The sequence below is a fragment of the Homalodisca vitripennis genome, chromosome 4 (assembly GCF_021130785.1).
Source record: "Homalodisca vitripennis isolate AUS2020 chromosome 4, UT_GWSS_2.1, whole genome shotgun sequence".
NCBI lineage: Eukaryota > Metazoa > Arthropoda > Insecta > Hemiptera > Cicadellidae > Homalodisca > Homalodisca vitripennis.
This window is the reverse complement of record NC_060210.1, coordinates 44,232,603-44,257,047: the sequence shown is the minus strand read 5'-3', so window position 1 is coordinate 44,257,047 and position 24,445 is coordinate 44,232,603. Positions and strand designations below refer to the sequence as shown.

Below are 24,445 nucleotides of genomic sequence, written 5' to 3'. Positions count from 1 at the left end.
TTCTTCTTGGATGGTTTGGCATCCGCTTGCCACTTTATAGCATCTGCTTTTGATGTAGATCTGATTCTATTGTGTTGTTAATTGTCTCATGTTGGTTGTGCCATATGGGGTTAATCAAATTTATTTTTGGTTTCATTGTTGTAAGAAACTACCACACACATTGTGCACCATATGCTGAAGTTTGTGTTGTATAGTATATTTAATTTAATTGTGTAAATAGTAAAATAAATGTTCAATATAGATTGATATGAAAATATTGAACATTACATGTTGTTGTTCAATTCACAATGACATCAAGATAACCGGAATACGTGGTCATTAAGATGTTTTTTAAAACTAATGTTGTTGAATTCCTTAATAATTTCTTTCGATTCCAAATTATTTTTTGTATTTATCTGCGTGATTTCTATTTTAAATCAATTTATAATATAATTGAAAATAATTTCAACACGGTCCCGTCACTATTACACTACTCACCATGTCGAGGACAATTAAATCACTCATTTCTCTAAAAAGTTTTAAATTTGAACAGTTCTCTAGTTCTCTAGAATAAAATCAAAACTATTTTCAAGTTTGATTTTAATTCAATATTCGGAATTCAATGTTAGGTTCTTGTTCTTTATGTGTTGAATCTTCTAAGGTATGTAGGTGACAATAGATTAAAAATTATTTATATTCAAGTCTTTGTCTGAGGTTGAACTGTTTGGGGTAGAAATAATGTTGCTACATATATTTTTTCAGCTTAATATTAGGGATTGCAAGACAAGGCTTGCACCAATACACCATACATAAATTCTTTTCTTGCAGGGACCATAAAGAACAATAAGCCATTGTTAACTATAATTCTTAGATTTTATTTGATAATGTAACATTTCTTAATGAAATCGTTAATACAGAATATTGTTTATTGAAAACTGCTGCAAACGTATTAAAACTAAAATAGAAATCTTTTGTTTTTGTTTTACTTTTGGTACAAAGCTCATACATTAGATAGGAATTATTTAATTTTGTTAATTAACATTTAAAACCTTGAAGTGACAATCAACAGACCATCCATCCATTCGCATTAATCGTTTTGTGCAACCTCATTCATACAGACTTAAGGTAAACAAAGTACACAGTTATTATTGACATAAAATTTTATTTATTGAGAACACACAGTTAATTAGTCAGTACATTTCTCGATTAACATAATCATCACAGGTCATTTCATGAGATCCCAAAATAATCTGCAAACCTATGTACAATACAAACACAAAATGTCGCTACTTATTAATAGTGGTGACTATTTATTAAAAATATAAAAATAAATCGTTAACTTTATTAAATTCAGATAAACTGCTAAATAACTAAAAGATGAATTTTTTGGTATGAGAAAAGTTCTTCTTGCTGGGCTTTTCAGACAGCCAAACATTCTTCTGACAATGTTCAATTTTCTGAAACAAAAACAACATTAGCAATAATAATATACATGATTTCAATTCAATTTTGAACAACAGATTTTTAATTACTTTTGAAAATTTAAACAACTATGTTAACTGTATATAAAGATATAATTAATTTGTTTGTGTATGAGTTACATAACAAGTCACATTCTTTTCAGCAAATCATAAGAAACCAAGTAAAAATAAAATCACAAAATAAAAAGATCTTGATAAAAAAATATTTTGAATTGAAAATTATCTTTTAATTTCAAAAGTTGTGGAACCAAAAAATGTAGGAATATAAAAATATATCCAAATAGTAAAAAAATAAAATAAAAATATTTATGTGATTTTTGAAACACAATACAAATATATTTTATTACATTCAGAAGCTTGTTCACAACTTATCTGTTTCGCAACAAGATAAAATAAATTAAAAAACCACATGAAGTGGTTTTGTGTGTGTACAAAAGAATTCCTTAACATATACTGAGAATCGTATATTTTAAAAAATTTAACAAAGCTAATCAAGCCTGTAATAAAATTAAAAATTATTTTCAGATTAGATTGAAGGAATTATTTGAATTAAAGGAGGCCACCTGATAATACAAAAAGTAAGGTGAAAATACCCTGCTAGTTTAAATAATTAATAGAATTTCAAGAAAATGTTATATTTTAACCCTTTGTACGCTGTAAGCGGAATATTCCGCCGAGTAAATCTAACTCGAAACGTTCTAAGCGGAATAGATCGCGGAATCCCCTGACATTGCAATATATTTACGTTAGTTCTGCAAATTGCCGCCAGAATGCTTGAGAGTGAATATTTGGTATTCTAATATGACGCAATGTGAAGTGTGACTCATCAAAACAGCTGGGACCAATCACATCGGAAGCTTTTGTTTGCTTTGTCAGTCCGCGCCATCGCCAGTGAGCAAGCTGTACGCTCTAAGCGGAAATACTCGCGCGTGACAGTCAGCTGCCAGCGGCCGCTATGTACTGTTATTTATTGTTTATAACCTGCTATACTCCTTTAGCTGTCTATTGTGCAAGGTTATCCATATCGATAATGTGATCAACTATATATCTATGTAAAACATGTGAGACCAAGCCTGCCCTCCACCCAGAGGAGTGTTTTGAGATTTACCACACACGTCCAATATTAGTGTGCCTTTTTTATTTTTGTATCATTTTGTGTTCTTTATATATTCTATATTTGTCATGGATTTGTTCCCTTCATTATCTACTAATTTTGTATAAATAATATGAATTACTGTTGTGCTAACTTTTGCTACTTTCAGAAAAGTTTATTGGTCTTTATATACTCATTATGTAAATAAAATAAAAGCAATACAAAAACTATCATTTGTTTTGATCAGTTGCAAGACCAATAAACCTAAAAAAATATATAACTTTGAAAAAAATCAAAAATTATTATTTTTTTTTTGAGCATTAGAGCAATTTTATACAACTTGCTTTCAGCGTACGAAGGGTTAAGAATCCTATACCTTTTATTTTTAAGTCTGTATACATGAGAGTTACTGAAAGTTTAGAGATTCTGGCAGATGGTTCATATTGCAATAATCTTATCGTTCTTATCTGCAATAATCTTATCGTTCTTATCTGATTGTCAACGTGCCTATCAATAACCGACAGCGACAGCAACTCGGGTTCATCAGTGTGAATATGTGTTGTGTGTTCGGAAAGATCAATTTCGTTAAGCCATGGAGTTATTGAGAGAGCATATTTGGGCTATGATTTTAAAATCAGTTTGTCTCGGTTGAATTCGGAATTTCGAAGGGGCAATAATTCACTTCAAAACCACAGGAAGACCACATTCCGCTGTCACTGAAGACAATGTTGATCGGGTACGCACTATGATCCAAGAGACACTGCACTTATTTCATGATTGCAATGTACTATTCATGATAGTACTTTACTATTTTATAAAATTCCAACTTAAGAAGCAAATCACGTATGGGTGTTTTTACAAATAAATAAATAAATACAAATATTCTTTATTTTCAAATACATTAAGTATTGAAATGGCGTCAAATAAAATCATCACAAACAGTTGTTACAATTTCAAAAATAAGTTTTTCAAATGGCAATGTTCATTGTCTTCTTTCAATAAACTCGTTAAGTGAGTAAAAAGGATTGTTAATTAGCCAGTCAGTAAGCGTAGTCTTCAGTCTTCTCCCGGTGAGGCATCTCAATTCTTCAGGTAGAAGGTTGTGCAGCTTCATGCCCATGTAGGAGGGTTTCTTTTCATATAGGGAGAGATGGTAAACTGGTAGTTGGTAACGAGTACCGTGTCTAGTATTGTAGTTATGTAGGTGTCTATTCTGCGTCAGGGGTTGTCCAACAGCATACAAGATGACTTCTTTTATGTAGAGGTTTACTATTGGCATAATCTTCAGGGTTTTGAAGGCTTCTCTACAACTTTCTCTGTAGCCTAGCTCAGCTAAGGTTCTTACGGCCCTCTTTTGTAGAATCAAAACTTTCTGAAGATTACTTGCGGAAGTTCCTCCCCATATCATTAGGCCATACCTGATGTGAGTTTCAAACAAGGAATGGTAGGCAATTTTCGCAGTAGATATGTCGCTTATACATTTTGTACGTTTGATCATATAAAGGGAGGAATTTAATTTGGAGAGAAGATTGTCTACATGCTGTGACCAGGTAAATCCCTCATCAACAATGACTCCTAAATATTTAGCTTGGGTGTTTCTTTCCACATCGGGTATTGTTGGTACTTAATCACATCTTCTCACAAATGCGACTTGACTAGTTTTGTCTGGATTTACCACCAAGTCATTTGAGTGGCAGTACTGATAAGCCATGTTCAAGGCTGTGAATGATCTGATATCTAGATTGTCTTTTTGTCCACTCAAGAGCAAGGTGGTATCATCAGCGTACATTGAAACTGTACAAAATTTGTCCAAGTGTTCGGGTATGTCATTTGTAAACAGTATAAATAATACTGGTCCCAAAACAGACCCCTGGGGCACTCCTCGATTTATAGGTAAAGGTCTTGATCTAGTTATTGCTGTGATTCCACTTGTTGCTTGTTTTATTTCTACTATTTGTTTTCGGTCTTTAAGATAGCTTTTAAACCACATCTTGGCTGTGCTCTTAATTCCTAATTTGTGTAATATGAGATCATGGCTCAAGCAGTCAAATGCTTTACTCAGGTCTAGGAAGAAACTAGTAACATGTTTTCCTTCCTCAAGGTTGTCAATTATGTAGTCAGCAAAATCGGTCAGGGCGGTCATGGTTGATTTTCCCTTGATGAAACCATGTTGTCTCTCAGTTAATAAATTAAACTTCTCACAGTGGTCCAAAAGCCTTCTCAGGACAACTTTTTCTAAGATTTTAGAGAAAGTTGGCAATATTGATATTGGCCAGTAATTGCCAACTTCGGTTTTACTCCCCTTTTTATGTTTTGGGTAAACTTTTGCAAGTTTTAGGGCTGATGGAAATTGACCTTGACTCAATGATTTGTTAATAAGGGGGATCGTTAGTGATTCCTTACAATGTTTAAGTATTTTTGTGGAGATATTGTCGGTGGCTGCAGAAGTTTTTTGTTTGAGATTTTTTATAATATTTTGTATTTCTATTTGGCTTGCGTGTTGGTAGTTATGTAAGTCATGGCCGGTGTCCGAGGTTGTGCGTGGGTCTATAGATGGTTTAGGAATGTTTTTCAGCGTTCTCTCAGCGATGCTGGTAAAGAAGTGATTCATATTGTTTGCAATTTTATAGGGGTTATCTACATGTCCATCAATTTCAAGCTTGAGTGTTTGTTGTATTACATTTTTTGTCTGTCTTTCATCGTTTATTATCTTCCACAAGGCTTTAGATTTATTTTCTGCTCTATTTATGAAACTGGCTGATGCCTCTTGTCTTAATTTTCTTAGCCTCAAGTCATATTCTTTCTTAGCCTTTGCTAGATTGCGTTTATCTTCTTCATTATTTGTTTTCTCATATACTAGAAGTTTCTGAAGGAAGTTTTCTTTTAGCAAGTTTACCTGATGGTCTACAAAATGTTCATTTGTCACCTTCTTTTTCCTTCTAATTTTCTTTAATGGACATGCTTGATTGAGAGCTATGGTAACTATTGACATAAATTTAGTATATGCTTCTTCTGCAGTGTAAGCATTGTGCACTTCATCCCAATTTTCTTGTAGCAGTAAAGCATTTAACATACTAAGGTTATTCTGGGAATAGTTTCGGCTCATTCCACTGTAATAGGTGTTTTCCTGACAAGTCCTTATTTGTGACATACAAAGTTGTGCAGTATGGTCAGATAGGCCGCTGTGAAATACCTTACTTTCTACGTCTTCAAGTGGTAGATTTGTACAAACTCAGTCAATTGAAGACCTTGTATTCGATGTAATCCTAGTAGGAGGTAGATTCAATCTATAAATGTTGTGACTGGTCAAAACATTATTAAGTTGTTTGTTTTCGTTGTCAGTCTTTAAGCAGTCAACATTGATGTCACCTAATAACAGAATGGGGTGATTTTCTGCTTTTGTTTTCTCCAACATTTCTGATATTAGACTCAGTGCTTGATGAAGGTTACCAGAAGGAGGTCTATAAATTCCAGTAATGTATAATGGTTTTTTGTTCAATGTTAGCTTAATCATTGCTGTTTCGCAGATTAATTCTTGACAGTATGCTGAAACAGGGATTGTCTCTGTCAGGTGGAATATGTTTTCGTCAACATATATTGCTGCTCCTCCTTTAGTATGGTTACTTCTACTAAAGTAGGTGGCAAGTGTGTAGCCAGAAATTTTGATATTTTTTAAAATGTCTTCTGTAAGTCCATGTTCTGTGAGTATTAAGATCCTTGGCTGTACTTCTTCAAAAAGGTGGACTAATCTGTTAGTTTTATTCTTCAGTCCTTGGATATTCTGATGTAGAACAGTGATTTTTAGGTTAATTTGTTTGCAGGGTGATGGGGATTTACAAAGATCCTGGTTTTGTATTTTTGTTTGAATTTGTGAATTGCCTTTGGATGTTTGCCTAAAAAATGTTTTTCTGGATGAACTCTATAAAAAGTACTTTGTCTAGGTGGTGAATAGTCATTTGGAAAATGTACCTGCGCTTCAACAACTATCTTATTGCTATTTAGTACTCGAGTGTCTGATGTTTTCAGTTTTTGTGACGGGGTTTGTCTGGCTCCCCCACTCTTCTGTTCATGCTGGTCAGGTTTTGGGCCGGAACCATGCGTCGCAAGAAAGCTGGTCAGTTCTTGTGACGGGGTTTGTCTGGCTCCCCCACTTTTCTGTTCATGATGGTCAGGTATCGTGCCAGAACCCTGTGTCACAAGAGCCCTGGTCAGTTTTTGTGACGGGGTTTGTCTGGCTCCCCCACTCTTTTGTGCATGCTGGTCAAGTATCGGGCCGGAACCCTGTGTCGCAAGAGAGCTGATCAGTTTTTGTGACGGGGTTTGTCTGGCTCCCCCACTCTTCTGTTCATGATGGTCAGGTATCGGGCCAGAACCCTGTGTCACAAGAGCCCTGGTCAGTTTTTGTGACGGGGTTTGTCTGGCTCCCCCACTCTTCTGTATAGTCTGGTCAGGCATAATTAGGTCAAATTCCGGTGTTTTGTGGTCTCTACACTTTTTTACATGTAATGAAACACTAAAGTAATTTGATTTTCTAGTTTGTCTTATTGGGTAGTTTTTACTTTTTAGTTCTGAAACTGGCTTTAATTTAGTAAGACGAGCCTTCTGTGTCTTCCTTATATTTATTTCTTTGTTCTGGTCTTCTTGTCCCGTTATTGTATTCAGGACATCAGCCTTAAGGGCTGGCAGAGGGCCAGTGTCCCAATTTTGACGTTTCGTATTTCGATAATATTTTATATAGTACAAGATTATTTTGGCCAAATAACCAGACAGCTATATTCAATAGGTTCCAAACTATCAATAAATACAAGTTTTATGTTGTTTCTCTACTATTTTATCTGTGAAACTTATGTTGTTTGGTTACTTATCAAGAAGCCACTACTTTTGGACGAGTTTTCCTTATCGGGGACAAAATAAATTACAGTATTAAAAACAACTGACTTTATTTAACCTATTTTGGAATTTACAAGTTATTACGACAATCAATGAAATCAAAAACTATAAGAACAACGTTTCATTATTTGAAAATGTCAGGTCATTTGTGTGTCTATTTGGAGATAGGAAGTATGACTCATCGAGTATTTTTCGATTCATTATGGAAGAAGGAACTTATAATGAAGTTTATTTTGATCTCTGATAAGGAAAACCCGTCCAAAAATAGTGGGCTGTGATAATACCGAAGTACCTGTGCCATGATTCTGTCTTCCAGTCACGCGACGTAGCGGACGAGTACCGTGTTGCGTAACGGCCTTTCTTGTTGTTTATGTGCCGATAACCAAGCATTTGAGTAAATACAAAATAAAATAGTAACTTATACAGTATTTTACTGTATTTCTTTACAAAAGTAATGTAGTGATTTGAGTTGTGTCCAAGCGAAAAACGTGAATTTTCAGTGTCAATATTATTAGGGATTAAAATAAGCTAATATTAATATTTCTTAAATATACTGAAATAATAAATCATTCTATTCACATAGCAATTAAATATATACTTTAAACTCGGAGGGGAAAAAATTATTACCATTTTTTTAAAGTTAGATGTATTAATAGCAAATTCCTGATTTTGGTTTCTACAGGGTCTGTTCAATAAGTATCTTGAATAGTTTGCTGTATTCTCAATACAATTGTGGAGGGGGGTTCAACCGATCGGCCTCGGTAGAGGGGTCTCCCACAACTAAAGCACACTTTAATTTAGTTGCCTGCTGGCATTTGTTGAGATGGGGACAGGGGGACGGATTGTTGTGACACCCGATGACTGCTCGAACCAATACTCAGGTGACCACAAGTAAAAACAGTTTTGGACTCTTGACAGGCGTTTGACCATCACTTGTATTAGTGAGGAGACTGGGCTTTAAGTCAGAACCATCCACACCATTATAACAGAGGATCTTGAGATGAGGAAAATGTGCGCATAGCTGGTGGTGAAGTTTTGAGCGAGGAACAAAAACAGTCACTGGTGGAATTTTTAAAGAAATTTTAGACGAAGATGGAAATTTTCTTGACACCGTTATTAACAGAAATGAATCATGGGTGTCTCAATACAACCTGAAAACAAAACGTAAAAATTCAGAATGGCAAACGCAGGGTCCTCACGTCCAAAAAAAAGCCTGGATGTTAAAATCCCATGCTGATTGTTTTTTTTTTTTTTTCGACCGATGTGGCATTGTTTACAAAGAATTGGTGCCTACTGGAATGACCTTAAACATTGCATGTTACATGTGAGTACTGATATGTCTGCGAAATCACGTAATATGTATGCGACCAGCCATTGCGAAGAATTGGAAACTTCACCATGACAATGTGCCTTACCACAATACAATTTTTGTGTGGCAGCTGAGGGTGAAATTCCATATGACAATGTTACCCTCTACAGCCCAGGCCTGGCTCCACCAGACTTTTTCTTGTTTCAGCGAATGAAAAGGGAGTTCATAGGACATCGGTTTGACTCCATCAAGGTGGTTCAAGAGACGACAACAAAGATTCTTAACTGTATTCGGAAACCAACTTCCAGCAAGCTATTGACGAGTGGCAGGTGCACTGAACTAAGTTATCAATGCAGGAGAAATGTGTTTTGAAGATTATTAAGTAATCATACCTGGAATAAATTTTGACTTTTGGAACTGTGATATTTAATGAACAGATTGTATTTATTTCATGTGTTTTATAGCTTTTAATACATATCTTTATAAATAATGGTTTTTTTATCATAACGATAGTGACTAAGATTCGTAAGCTATTTTAAAGATAGATTTAATTTTTTTAAGTAATGTGGTTCATTTTAAGTTTTTGTGAAATTTTTCATGAAATTGGTCACTTAGCTGATGTACTGTAATTAGTTAATAAAGATGTAATACATACCTGACAGATTGCAGCATGCATGGAGCTCTGACACCAGTAGCCGGGTCCCTTACTACAGTTGTCGACGCTGATCAGATCTACTGTCTGGCCATGACCACAGAGATGCAAACGTCGACAAACTAACATGCCCACAGGCACCTCGGCTATGATTGCCTCAATCTGTGGAGCCATCTGACGCACAATGTCTTGGCACTGAAACAAGTTTTAGTTTAATTAATTTAGTAAATATGACACATAATCTTTTATAATACCTCTAGTTTTGTAATTCTCTCCGAGTTGTATGGTTTTTTTTTCCATATAGAAAATAATTATTACAAATTGGAAAAAGTAAAGAAATGAATAATTAAGAATTTGAGCACATCACTGTAGAAAGATTAGGTGAGAACGTCAATAAATATCTCTATTTATAATACCAGTAACCAAAAATAGCCAATTTCAATTTATTGTTTATAATTTTCACTTAGCATGTTTTGATTGTTTTTCAAAAATAAAAAATATATTTGTAAAATAAAATTATAATGTTGTATTCAATAAAGATACTCTATGGTTTCTCTTTGTCTAGTAATAAATTATGCAACATCACTTTTTTCGTCACTATCAGCTGGTCTTTGTATTGTTTCCTATACTGTAAAAAGATATTTTAGGTAACCGATTTTTCAGTAGGCTATCAGTTTTTTTGCATTTTCAATATAATTATTATACTACAATAATTATGAAGAGTCTAGAGAGGAATGATAATTTTGCTATCATTGAAGAATGTTATGTGCATGCGCATGTATGTGTGTATGTACATTGTTATTCTTTAGTTTACTTGTTCAGTAAAGTAATGAATACTGATTATAATGAAGAGCAAACACTTGTGATTTTAACATTTGTGCTATAAACAAGGACAATATGACAGTAATATTGTCAGTTATAATATCAGTATATTTCACCTCACCTTGTAGAGAATTTGTAGCCAATTGTGGTACTCCTGTAACTTTTTGATTTTGAAGCTCAAAAATTTTTGTCTATGTACATAATTACAATATGGTTTTATAATAATAATTTTTATAAGGGGCAAGTAAGTGTAATTTTACTAAGAAATAAGAGCTGAAAGTTAAATTATATTACAAATAAAATAGTTTTATTAAAAAAATAATAAAACAAGATTTTTAGCTAGATCAGCATCTAGGTTTCTTTATATGCAGAATTTTATAACAAGCAAAACAAATAGCATAGCCTTTATAAAGGGTGGCTTTATAAATTACACTTTCAAAATTGTGTTATTATGGACCAGGGACAAAATAAGTAAGAAATTACATATATAGTCTTATCTTGCTTAGTTTACTGCATGTCTGCTGTTTGTGTTTTTAGGAATAAAAATTATACCTTTTAAAGTAAATAGAGGTATAAAGTTCAAACTTGGCAAAATATATAGTCTAATTAAGACCTGTTTTTTTTGTTTTTTTTTTATATATATTTCCATAATATATCATTATTTTCCATCTCAGTGGTTGTTTGTGTGTTTCAACCAAATACCAGTTATAACATAGAATTAGTTCATTTATATAATTCCAATAATGTACATTTTCTCACTGTTATTACGAATGCTAATTTAATCTACAATAATAAGCTAGTAATAGCTGAACTACTGCATGTAGTAATAATCAACTGAAAATTTTAATAATGAATGGTTAGGTTAACTGGTGTAAACTCATTTAAAGTACAAAAATATAATAATAAAATTGTATAAACTAACTATTGTATATTTAATACCTGGTATTTTGTTACAACACAAACAGATAAAAAATATTTTACTATATATTTTAGTCTCTTTGCAATGATTATTTGGTGTTGGAAGTTTTTTAGTGTGTTAAAGTGAACATAGCTACTAATAGCAGAGTATGAATAAATTTTGTAAATTCTGAAAGCTTTTCAATTGGAGCTAAGTAACCTAAGCTGAAAAATTCCATAACCAAGGAAAGTCTGCGGAAGAAGGAATAGATCAAGACACGATATTTCGGACAACATTTATGTCAATAATGATAAACTGATTAAAGTTAGAAAACAAATAATTGTAAAACACTACTCAGTTAGAGAAGAGTTTCATTATTTTCCTTATCATATATAATGTAGTATGTTATTGTGGTTTATATTTCCCTTTTAATCTCAATAACAGATTTTTCATAAACATCACTTTTGTTATTCCAGATCAGATGATTATATATCGGTTTGTTTACATTTCAGTAAAGTTGTCGTTCTAATTTGAAAGCATAGAGAGAACATAAAAATGCGTGATGTCAGTGCGATGTTTTGAGCTACATCGTTACTGAATATGACTCCATATTCCAAGAGTCAAAACTGAAACAGCGCCAGTTTTCAGACGCTGCATTAAAAGGAAGATGATTGGAGGCATATTTCCATTGATTCTGTAAAATCCTTACATTTAATTTCCAAAACTCTGCAAAATCAATTGTTTAACTTCCCCAAATATTTGCAGAAGACGTACTTTTATAAAAAAAATGTAACACCAAAACTGACAGGTGTGTCATTTTTATAACATATTAAATTGTTTATAATTTTTATGAGATTTTTTTAATTATATACTTATGAACACTTTTTCCTACACAGTCAGATAACTCCTTAGACACATAATTGACTTTTTTACTTTAGAACTTATTTACGTGTTACGTAAATACGAAATACCAAATATTGAAACAAATACACCCAAACAACCAGTACAATAAGTTTTGGAATCTCGTTGAAAACAGTTAGTGGTATGTTAACTTGTGTGTTTACATAATTAACCCTAGAACTGTTAATCGACATAATTATGTCGGTTAATGCCGCTTTTGTGGTGTTAACCGTCAAAATTTTGTCGATCAAACATTCCCTCCTATAATTACTTTTTTATAATATACTCCGGTAAACGTATCGATATAATTCATGCACCATTGGATTCGGGAAGAAAAAATGCTGAGGAACAGATGAGTTTTATTCCTCTTTGTATTATGGTTATGACGTAGCAAGCTTGTTATTTTGAACGTAAAAGAAAACGCGACGCCGTTTGTTGTGACCGCCATATTGCCGCTGCCGTTCTGTATCACTTTCGTGCCGAGCTGTGGATATTTGTAAGTTTAAATAGTTTATACGCGTGTTTTAGTGTCGTATTTAATGTGTAGTGTGTTGTTTGATGTCGTAGTAGTGTAAAAATATATATTTTAGAATAAATCAATTTCTATTTACTGAAATATGTTTGAGAAATTACCGGCTTTGTGTAGGCTATGGCAAAATGACTTGACACATAGTTTGTTATTGTTTTCACTTACTAAACGTTATTTATAGCACTCTTTTAGCTCTGAATTAACTATTTATTTTTGGTAAATAGATAGTTTTCACAATAAAATATATATTTCCTGTAATTTCTTTGGTTATATATAATAACTGTTTGGGTTATTCTCTATTTTTTTTAATATCTTTAGTTATATTTATAGTTTTCTAACTACATAATATTTCATATTACTTATAAACCATAAATTTATAAATTTTGATATAGTACAAGCTTTAGAAACTATTTTATATTTTGCTGAATGAAAATTTTTCGCAAAATTTTTGAATAATGGCAAAATTTAACTTTTTTTTTACTTTTCATAAAATAATTTATGGTAATTATTTCATTACTACTGTATATTCTATTTTATTCTAAGTAATAAAATATGCAAAATAACATGTATTCATAGATAAATGTATTTGAAAAACTTGTTTTAACCAAAGTTTTTACGTGTACACCCGATTTTCAGAATTTACACGCATCGCTGCTTTTTGTTCTATAGCTTTATGATGCTTTCATAAATGTGTATAATGTTTATGTTTTTCTGAAACTAGATAAAATTTGACACAGAATGGCTATCTCACTTATAAATATTTCTCACTATAACTTCATTTGCTAGGTATGGTCCCCCCTAAATTTAAGAAATATTTTTCGTAAATTTTATATTTGATTAAAAAAAGTGTTTATTAGAAAATTTTTGATGGTTAATTTTACAATATAGTGCAATTCTAACGTTTAATTCTGAACACAAAAATATATACTCTTATTTATATTGCTTTTATTTTATATTTTTAATAATTTTTTTAAAAAAACCTTGCGCGAAGCTTCAAAACAGCCCGCCACTACAGGATGAAATGACCGCCAGTTCTAGGGTTAAAAAGAAAATTATGCCTATTTGTTTGCAGAAACATGTTTTCTTACACCTATGTCAACTCTCCCAAGCAATGAATAGAATGCATGCTTCATGATTATTACATGGCTCACTAGTGGTATTTTGCAGCTGTTACCTTAAATACAACTAACAACAAAAACATCCAACAACAATAAATTTATTTTATGATTTGTAGATTTTTTATTTACTGAAACAATGGTGTTAATTAAATATAAGTTTAATAAATGAAAAGAAAAGAACCTGTTAATTTTCAGTAACAAATTATTGACAACAAAAAACTTACTACCAATACACATTAATATGGTTTAAAATAATTATTTCATTATCATCAGCTGTTTCAAAGAAATATTATTTTAGTATTGGAAATAAATAGACACTATACATGTTTTAGTGACAGTTTTTTTTATGAAATGGATGTGGAAATAAAATGGACTGGGAATTAATCAAATTATGAGTATGGAAAAAATTAAACCATAAGTGCATTTTAATCAACAATATATATTTCTGCTACTATCCCTTTGTGGCTACACATCTACACGCTCGATAGATAGCTCAGATCTTTTCACAGTCCAGTTTTAATTTATAAGAAAGAATGTTTGCTTCAAAAACTGGCACAGAATATAAAAGCCTATTCCTTAATTATTTGATATGGCCCTAAATCTTACTACAGTACTTTATTTATTTGAATCAACTTGTTAAAATTTTCTTTAGGCCACCAATTCTTATAGAGTATTCACATTTGTAAAAAAGTAGACAAATACATTAGCTGAGACTCGGACTAAAGTAAAAAATTTTTTCTGCCAATTCATAACTTTCCTAACAAGCAACGTAACTAATATTTAATATACTAGTACTTCGTAAAATATTATTAGTACATCTACTAGGTTTTTGTTCTGAAAGTATATAACAGATATTTAATACACAGTTTGTACCTCTCGTCTCATGGAGTGAGGCAGGTTGAGACAAGCCTTCTCTAGCTGCCAGTTCAGATCTCTCTGTATATCAGAGTCCTCCATGACACCCTGCAGGGCACCCATCAAAGACTCGCACACCACACATTTGTTCACTGATTCTACAAAATATACACCAAGAAAACATTTAAAACCTATTTTTAAACTAAAGTAAGTTTTTGACTTAATGCTTTTATCTGTTTTCCTAACTTATGGTTATTGTTGTTGTTCATACTGTAGCTGTATGAGTCTGAACTAATCTTTACATTTAATAGTTGTTCTAGTCAATGATATATAAAATACATAGAAAATAACAGGTTAAAAGAATATGTTTTCTTTTTAATAAAAATTCATTTAATTTTTGCATATTGCTTACTACAATCATCTCTAAGCAGAGTTCTTTAGTCAGTAACAATATATCCAAGGACTAGCAGTGAGAGTGAAGATGTTAATATTATCAATCATAGTGTTGTAGAATCCGTATTTAAAACACGAATTTCCTAAAAAAAGTGTATCAACCTCCATTTTTAATTACATTAATTAAATTCTCTACCTGAACTTGTATATAGTATTTAATTTATTGTAATAAAATTAAATAGGCTACAAACTTCAATATTTGGGGCAATTATTAATTTGAAATAATATAAAGAGTAAACAAAACATAATTAACACTAAACTATTTATAATATTTATCCATCTACTAACTATTAGACCTAATATTAAATATATTATTGCGCATGTAAAACACGCAAATCTAAAATCTCTGTAACTATAAAATATAAACTTTAGAAAAAGTAATTAAATTAAATTAAACAATTTATGAATTGCTAGAATGCATTTTTGAGTACTTTGTGTTTTTAAAACCTTAGATACACCTAATTAAATAATTATCTTACTTATGTAAATAATATTCTGTTTGCAGTTAAGATTTTCTATACTTTATATTCACACAGTACTGTGAGTCTGTGCATTTCTTAGCAGATGATAGCTAATTAGAAATTATGAAAATTACTGATCACAAAAACTTGATTTTATTGTACTTTGAATATAAAAACTCATAAATAGATAACCTAATGAACAAATGCTATACTAACTACGTTTGTATTTGTATTTGGTTAGTATATACTATTCTATAGTATATGAATATTATACTTTTGTAAATAACACTCTGCTTGCAGTTATGTACTTTTGTACATATAACGCTACGAGCCTGCTATGTATATCTGCGGACGGCAGGTGATCAGCAGTATGCAAATAACAGATTGCAGAATGTGTTTTTTATTATTTTTTTTTTTTATGAAAAACTAAATAGATAACCTATTAACTATTCTCAACCTCTGAAAATCCAATTATAGTAGAGTTGGATTACTTTTTATATCAGACAGTCTCCAAAGAATTAAAAATGTCAGATATTAGGTCAGTAATAATTTTATTTAAATCATACTTAGGTTCTAAAAGCTAATTGGAACTAAAGAATCGGGATTCTTTTTTTAAGATTAAAATTTGGAAATAACAACTAAAAATTTTGGATTTGTTAAAAAAGAAGTACAAACTAGTACATTGATACTTAGTCCACATATAGTCTAGCCGTAGATGAGGAACACACACACAGCATCTGACAAATCTGTTTGGGATCAATGGATCTAAGCTACAATTGTGCCTATCAGTCCAAGAAGTAAAAACTAGTACATTGATACTTACTCCGCACATAGTCCAGTCCTGTAGATGAGGAACATACACCCAGCATCTGACATATCTGTTTGGGTTCAATGGATTGAGCCAAAAGTGTGACTATCAGGTCTGAGTATTGGTCTACGAATCTCTTGCACTTGGGTCGAACTGTTGATGGCATCACGAAACAAACATGCTCTACAGCCTCACGGATCTCTGCCTGCAATTTATAATATTGATTAATTATCAGTAATAGTTCTATTTATTGATAACATGTAAATTTTCACACTATTTTTGAGGGTCTTTCCGAGAGTAAGTTGCCAAGAAATCTGATTGCTGAATGGTTGAAGGTAGCACCGCAATCTGGGTTGTGATGAGTAGCAACAAGTTGTAGCTACATGAGTAGCAAGAGTACATGTTCAGTACTCTTCTGGTAGGTCACAACGTAGATCACTATGCCTTTCTAAGTGCACTATACTTGTGTTCAAAATGGCCACCACAATGAACTGTCCTGATGACTGTGAAGTACTTACCAGTGGCATAGCTAAGGTGACCGATGTCCCCGGCCAGACTTGAAAGTGGTACCTCCTCTTTGATAAAAAGGGGGGTGTTCAGTCACTTAGTTAAAAAGTCACAAGTAAATGTGGCAAAACTCTTTTTCATCAAATATTCATTAAACAATCTTATCACAATGAAGATTTCAAATAATTTTGTATGATCTCTATTTTGCAGAATCTTCAAGCTCGAATAACTAACAGGTAGTGTCAAGAACATTCTAGGAGTATTCCAGTTTAAGTTCTTTAATTTTTCTTAGCAAATCCAGGGATAGATTCTTTTCTACCAATGGAAACTTAAAAATATGGCAAAGTCAAACAATTACTTCAACAGGCAAATTTTATTACACCCAAACAGTCTTTGTTAATATTTACATTTATTCCTGACCTGTATTATAAATAAAAACAGCTATAAACTTAAATAAAACACTAAAGAAAAACTACTCTAGTTATTAACACCAACGAAATACCTCGTTTATAATGACTCTCATAAGCAATGACAATTCCAGGTGATGATGAAAGCTAAAATCACCTGTAGTCTAGTAAAAGCATTTAGGAATATAAAAGGCAGCATGTGGATAAGTTAATATTGCTATTATTCTAGTTTATTACTACATAAAATATGTTGTGAAATATCTATTATAGAAGTTATGTTCTTTGCCGTACATGTCGACCTAACCTCGCATCGCACGATGTTGGAACTGTCGAACAGCTTGCAGACATCGCACTGCACAATATCAACACTTTAAGAGTTAAACTATTATATGACGTCTGGACTTGGACATACATTTTTATTTAAGCAGAAGCTTCTGATTCAAAGGTGATGGTGCAGGTATAAGAAATGGGAACCCACTCTCTTCATGTAAAAAACCCTATGTAATCTATCATCACAATTGAGATTGTAAAGAAATAAGATTAATGAACATACCTCAGTTTTCTTGTCTTGTAAATCCTTCTCAAGAGTTTTGAGAACAAACTCGCACATCACACAGATGTCACTGTCATGTCTCTCATCGGCCCATGTCTGTGGGATCTCATTTGTCTCTGAAAACAAAATAAAACATTAGGTTATTATTTTTATTTTGTTGTATTTTACACACAAATTTCTTTAAATAAAATTACTGAATAAATTTCTCCTTAAAAACTGTTGTTCTGAAAATGAAAATTGGAGCTACCGAAAGATCTTATTATCTTTGTATGGTTTCATTCAAAGCATTTTAACCAATAATTTGCAAACGAGTGTGTGCAAACTTTGTTCGTAGACTTTTGAGTGATGAACAGAAGGAAAATCATGCATCGGTCTGCACAGAGTTGAAGGATCGTTTTCAGGCAGATCCGGACTTCATGGCCGAAATTGTAACTGGAGATGAAAGTTGGGTCTATGGATATAACATCCTGAGACCAAAATGCACAGTTTCCAATGGAAAACCAGTGAATCTCCTTGCCCTAAATAGGCACATCAGTCAAAATCTAACATTACGGTCATGCTCATTGTTTTTTTGGATAGTGAGGGCATAGTGCGATCAGAGTTCGTTCCAAGAGGATTAACAGTGAACTCTGAATTTTATAGGGGCGTACTGAAATGTTTGCTAAACCACATACAAAGAAAGAACCAAAAAATGGGCAAATAGTTTCCTTCTTTATTATGACATGACAATGCACCGTGTGTCACACCTCGCTTCTCATTTGTGAGTTTTTGGCTGAAAAGTATTCTTGTGTGTCCACATCCACTATACTCACCCGATTTAGCACCATGTGACTTCTGGCTCTTCCCAAAAATTAAAACTGAACTTAAATGTATCCAGTCAATGATGGAATAAGTGCATTGACAGCCAAGGAGATTAAATAAAATTCAATTAATAGCCTAACTAGGAGGTGGAAACATCTCTACTAGAAATATGACCAAAAATCATTATGTGCGGATAGAGGTTTTCCACTTTAAAAATGTTTTAAATTATACACAAAATCAGACAGAGTTATCTGGGGGAGAAATGGCTTCCTTGATTTTTCAAATACTTTCATTATGTTGATTTCAAAGTAAAATTTATTTACTTATAGTTGCATAACAACAGTGTAAATAATTTTCATTCAAGCCATATTCCTTTTTGATATGGCAGTTACAAAGTGACAGAGTTTTATTGAGTAACAACAGTCTAGTGAATATTTTTCTGAAGTAATCATATAAATATATGACAAAAAAATCATTGTTGATGATGAAATTAGTCTTCATAGGTACTAGATAAAAATGTCTGTATAAAATTGGTTCAAACTTGACTTTTAAAAATAAAAAAGTAAATAATGTATGTTAAATTAAATGTGATAATTTGTTGAGTTTTGATTCCATAGTTTTCCCCCCAAACACTTGCAAATCAACAAAGTGTTGATCCTCAATCACTTTATTACGCATATGACTCAAAAACTGTCATTTTAAAGGGTTAACTTACTTACTAACGGTTCCAACAGAAAATAACAAGTATCTTACAAATATTTTAGTTTCAAGTGGCTAAGCCATGCATTGCAAAAAGATCCAGTGATACGTTCTTTACATATGAACTTCCCAGATGTACTACATCGGGTTGTTCTCCGCTGCATAGACCCAAGAGTTGCTTGTAATGCTACTAAGTGTAGAAACACTAACCCACATCTCCACCGGACAGAGTGACCACTGCTGAGGGAGTTGGGGTGCAGTACTTCATGTAGAAGCACATCTCATCACTAGTGAACTCGGCCAGCACCATGTCTGTCAGCTCTTCGTGATGTGAGGCGACTACTCGGCTGCAATGACGGCTCTCCTCGAATGGCAGAGATAGACACAGCGTCATCAGTTCCTTATTGATGTTCGCCTTCAAAACGTTATAACATTACATCAACTGCTTCATGAATAATTGTACCGACCTCTTTTATAATAAAAGACCTGTGTTTGTTTGTATCATTTGTTTGGTCTTTTGACCACATCAAGCGTAGCTAAAAATACTCTCAACTCAAAATGTTTAAAATTGTCTTACTTAAATTATTTATTTAGCTATACAAACATATAATATATTAGAGCAGGAGTTTCAAGAATGCTTTCATTCAAGGCCCTAACTGAGAAAGTTCAAGAGGCAGGTGGAATATATGTATTTTAATTAAGACAATATTGTTACATGTGTATACTAGATACCAAGAATTCAAGGTTCTACAGTGACTAGAACCATGACAACATTGATTGGATATACTACTATTTGAGTTAAAATAGTAGGTTTCTTAAGAACAATATAAAAAATTTCCATATTAAACATTAGTCATATTTTCTGGGCGGCCATGCATTTATCTTTCTAGTCTGTGTGTGAGATTTGTGCAGTTTTTTTGGCAAACAATGCTTGTCCACAAAATATATTTGAGATGTTCATCACAAAGGTTTGCTCTATACTTGGATTTCAAAAAAGTTATTTTCAGATATATATATACGATGTATATATATACACAGAATAAAAAAAAATTATATATATAGATCAAATACAAAAAAATCTACTTCCAAAGTTGTTTTTTATCTCTTGAAGTCATTGCTCAAATACCTGTAATGAAAAAATTGCAAAATACATGGATAACTATTTTCTGATTTCCTATTAAGAAATTGTCAATGAATACCACTAATTAATAAATCTAAAGTACAAAATACATTTGAAAACCTACTTTTAAAATGGATAATGATCTGTATTGTTGTAGCATTTCTTGCAACACACTTTCAAGTCTTCATTTGCAACATTTGTTTTCAAGGTCAATCGGTTAAGTTCAAACTTTGAAGGTGCATTTTTCATTTTAACTTTCAATGGATTTTTAAATAGTTTTATCTATTCAGTATCATTATATCAGCAAAACTAGTTTTAAATTCCACGTAATGGACCGGAGAGGCACAGAAGTTTCACTAGCAAACTTCCTGCGTGTTTCATAGTTTACAACTGATTTTTCACTTTGAAGTTGAAAAAAAGAAATAGGTTGTAAGATCTACTGCAAATGCAAGCTAAATAAAGCTTTTTTTGCCTGTGTTAAAGTTAAGTAAAAATCATCACTCAACTAATTCCTCCCATTCTTAAACCTCTGGAAGCCATCTGATAACACAAAAAATAATCCAAGGATTTGCAGAATTTCAGGGAAATTACTATATTTTACAAACTAAGTCTACAAAAAATCTAAAAATGTTACACTATCAAGAATTGAAATTAAAGATTTTCTTAATGTTTTATACCATTATAACTATTAAACATGTAATTCTTGAGCTATAAAAATTATATTGTTACACTAAGAATTAAGTTTATAATGTATTTACAAAAGAACATTAACGCTTAAATAATGACAGAAACCATCTTATAACGTTTCAGAATATAGTTTATTAACACTGTGTATTCACTGACCTCAGATGTGTTACTACCAACACTGTTGACCAAGTTAAGAGCAGTTGTCTTGCAGGGCTCACATTCAACTTGACTGTCAGAAAATCCAGGACAAACTCCTATGTTAGGGCAAACCTGTACACATACATACAATAATGTACATGCTAAAAATCTCTTCACAACTTTTCCTCTGTTTTATGGTGTACAAATTAGTTTTAAGTATTATTTTTTAGTGATAATTTTTATATTTTTCTATATACTAATGAAATCGAGTCAACTCATTTCTAGCTAAGTTTATTTGACTCACCTGAGAGGGGTCAATGTCCTGTGCCAGCAGAGCTATGACAGCTGAGGCGTATGTGTCTACAAAGCTGCGACAGAGTGGTGCATACTTATCGGGTAGTTCATTACAAGCCTGTTCTGCTTTCTTGATCAAAACCTGAAAGGATATAATCAATCACAATTTTACTCTTATTACCATGATATGTGAATAGATGAATGAATTCTTCATTATATCAGAAGGAATTAGGACCTTTCTCAAACTTAACCAAGAAGCAGCTTTGATCAGATAGTATACTTATTCGGACATGGCAAATAGGCTACAGAATTTTTTACTTTTGTATGTTGGTTTTGTTTTAGCAAAACCAGAACAAATAAGTTTTAAACATTTACTTTTAGTATATAATTGAAAACTAAAAGTACACGACAAAGAGTTAATACACTTCCATATCCTACCAAACACTTCTCAATATTCCTTTGCCGTGGTATGAATATTTTGATGAATCCCTTGTAACTAATATAAATACCTGTTCGTTAATTGGGTTCGTCAGTTCATTCTGTAGGAAGTGCAGGAAGTACTCGCACATCTGACACAAGTTCTTGTCACCAGGCACAAGCACCAGGCTGTCCAATGGCAGCTGAGCTTCAGACACTTGCAGTGAGTGCATTCCAGCATGTACGGCTGCACATTTATGTTAGTTGATATTATTGTTTGTATTATTTTGTCACTAAATAGATAAAATAATTAGTAGGTATTTTATATGTATTTCAATAAATGGGTGACATCAGGTGTTTTAAAATTCTTTCAATGGATACTAATCTGAATCATCGCCATTATAGTTTGGTAATCACAAACAAGGATATCTGATATTGCTACAAAATCAACAAACTGCATACTATTACATGAATTTGTAACAACCTCAGGTGTTTAAAGTTCTATCAATGGATACTAAACTAAAATATTGCTATTTTTGTTTGATAAACACAAACAATGATATCTGATATTTTACACATTATTACATTAACCACAAGATCTATTGTCAAATCAGTATAAATACATAATAAAGCACAAAGATATATTCACTGTTCCATAATTGGTATATCTATTATATCATTATTCTTAAACTAATTTATTCAACTTTCAAGAATAATGAGTACCTAAAAGTAGGATAAAGTATTGGTGCTGGTGTTCACAGCCATATAAAGGACATTTTAATTTATGTCATGGCAAAGCATGAAGTGGAAGAAACAATCATTGCAGAAAATTGTATCCCAATACACCAAGCACAAGCACATCTCAACAAGGATGCACCTTAACATTAATGTAATGGACAATCTTGGTACAAAAAAGTGTAACTCTGGTTTACAAGTAGTATATTTACTGTCTTGCTTTTGTTCATTATATATAACCAAACCTTAACACATTCGCTGCTAAAAATCCCTATACAGAGTTCCGTATATGCTGACATTTTTAAAATATATTTTTACTTACTTTTGGATGAAATATCATAGAAATATGTGAAAATTACTCATTTGTCACAAAAATGTCACTCTCTACCATTTTGGGAATGCAGTAACTGTGGTTACCACTAGCTCCTGAGGACAGTCTTCCTTGCCAGCTGGTAACTCTAGTTACCGCTCGCACTAGGGAACACCCTTTTATGGCAGTGGGAATTTTCCAAATGAACATATTGTAGCTAAGTGAACTGTATTTTATTCATTTACAAAAACATAAACAATATTTATACGTAAATGTCTAAACCAAAATTAATGTAAAAGTTAAAAAAAAAAAATGAAAAAGTCTAATGTGAAAACGAAGTGCATAAAAATGCGGGAAAAGTACCTCCAGAGGAGTGAGAAATACGGCGTTGTGATAGCTCGAGTACTGGCCGCACACTGACCTCATTTCAGAACAAAGGCTCTGTGGTAACCAGAGTTACCGCCTGCTCCTAGTGCAGCGTAGCAGTGGTAACCAGAGTTCGCCCGCAGCGAACATGTTAATCAAAGTCTCCCACTTTATATTATAAAATAGTGCTCATAACTCTCCCACTTTATATTGTAAAATAGTGCTCATAACTAATTGTATTCATTATGTTGCATCTTTCAACAGAACGGCTACTATTAAATCTAAATACAATTAGTTTATTGACAGATGCGAGATATTGTGCCATAAACCAAAACTCAAGTATATACTTACAAACTCCTGAAGTAGTAACAGATACTCGGTGAAGCCCTGAGGACTCTTTCTGCAGAGACTCAGCGACATGTGCAGGCAACAGCGGGTACAATGGCTGGATAACAGGTTAACAGTTGATGGACAAATCATTTACACTTCAGTAAAGTACATTGGTTATAAGTAATGATAATATTAACCCACGAACAGCTGGCTATTTACTCTGAATAGGCATGTGTAAATTTTAAAATATTTTAGTAGAATTATCATACCACTGAAAAACCAAATACATCTATATAATAGTTTTCAGAAAGTAAAAATGAGGAATACTTTGTAGTATGTTAATATCTTGGTATTATTTAAACTCAGTTTTTGTATATATATATATATATATATATATATATATATATATACAGTATATATATACATATATTTATTTATTAAAGCCTGTGATATGTTTGTATTTAATTTATCTATTTATTTACTCATCATTTTGAATTTTATTTTACTGTTAGACTAATTCTTACTTTTTATATTAATAATGCACCTGTTTATTTACAAAATGCTTATATATGTGTATTACTGCTTTCTCGGTTGTCACAAGAACGCGTCTATTACTTCAGACGTTACTCATTATTATTCTTCATCGTGTGGTAGTGGTGTGATTAGAAAATATACTAACAATTAGTAGTTTATAAAACTTATCAGTTTAATTACATTTCACAGTGAAATTTAAATTTATTTGAAATAAACAGTTTTCTAAATAGTTTTTTTATCAATAAATACACTAATTTTAAGTAAAATGCCCTGTTTTATACTTTTTTGCTTTTACCTTG

General features: G+C 32.1%; 1 protein-coding gene across 1 annotated transcript in view; it reads right to left on the bottom strand.

Annotated features, from left to right (window-relative positions):
* Positions 1 to 1,124: 1,124 nt before the first annotated feature.
* Positions 1,125 to 24,445, bottom strand: part of LOC124359237 (prosaposin-like) — a 60,135-nt gene continuing 36,814 nt past the window's right edge. The window contains exons 9-18 of the mRNA XM_046811823.1: positions 23,634 to 23,727; positions 21,964 to 22,118; positions 21,465 to 21,596; positions 21,179 to 21,292; positions 19,426 to 19,630; positions 17,716 to 17,831; positions 16,264 to 16,453; positions 14,545 to 14,684; positions 9,408 to 9,599; positions 1,125 to 1,436 (exon numbers count right to left, since the gene is read on the bottom strand). Coding sequence (XP_046667779.1) covers positions 1,350 to 1,436; positions 9,408 to 9,599; positions 14,545 to 14,684; positions 16,264 to 16,453; positions 17,716 to 17,831; positions 19,426 to 19,630; positions 21,179 to 21,292; positions 21,465 to 21,596; positions 21,964 to 22,118; positions 23,634 to 23,727 — 1,425 coding nt within the window. The 3' untranslated portion in view covers positions 1,125 to 1,349. The remainder of the gene's footprint in view (positions 1,437 to 9,407; positions 9,600 to 14,544; positions 14,685 to 16,263; positions 16,454 to 17,715; positions 17,832 to 19,425; positions 19,631 to 21,178; positions 21,293 to 21,464; positions 21,597 to 21,963; positions 22,119 to 23,633; positions 23,728 to 24,445) is intronic.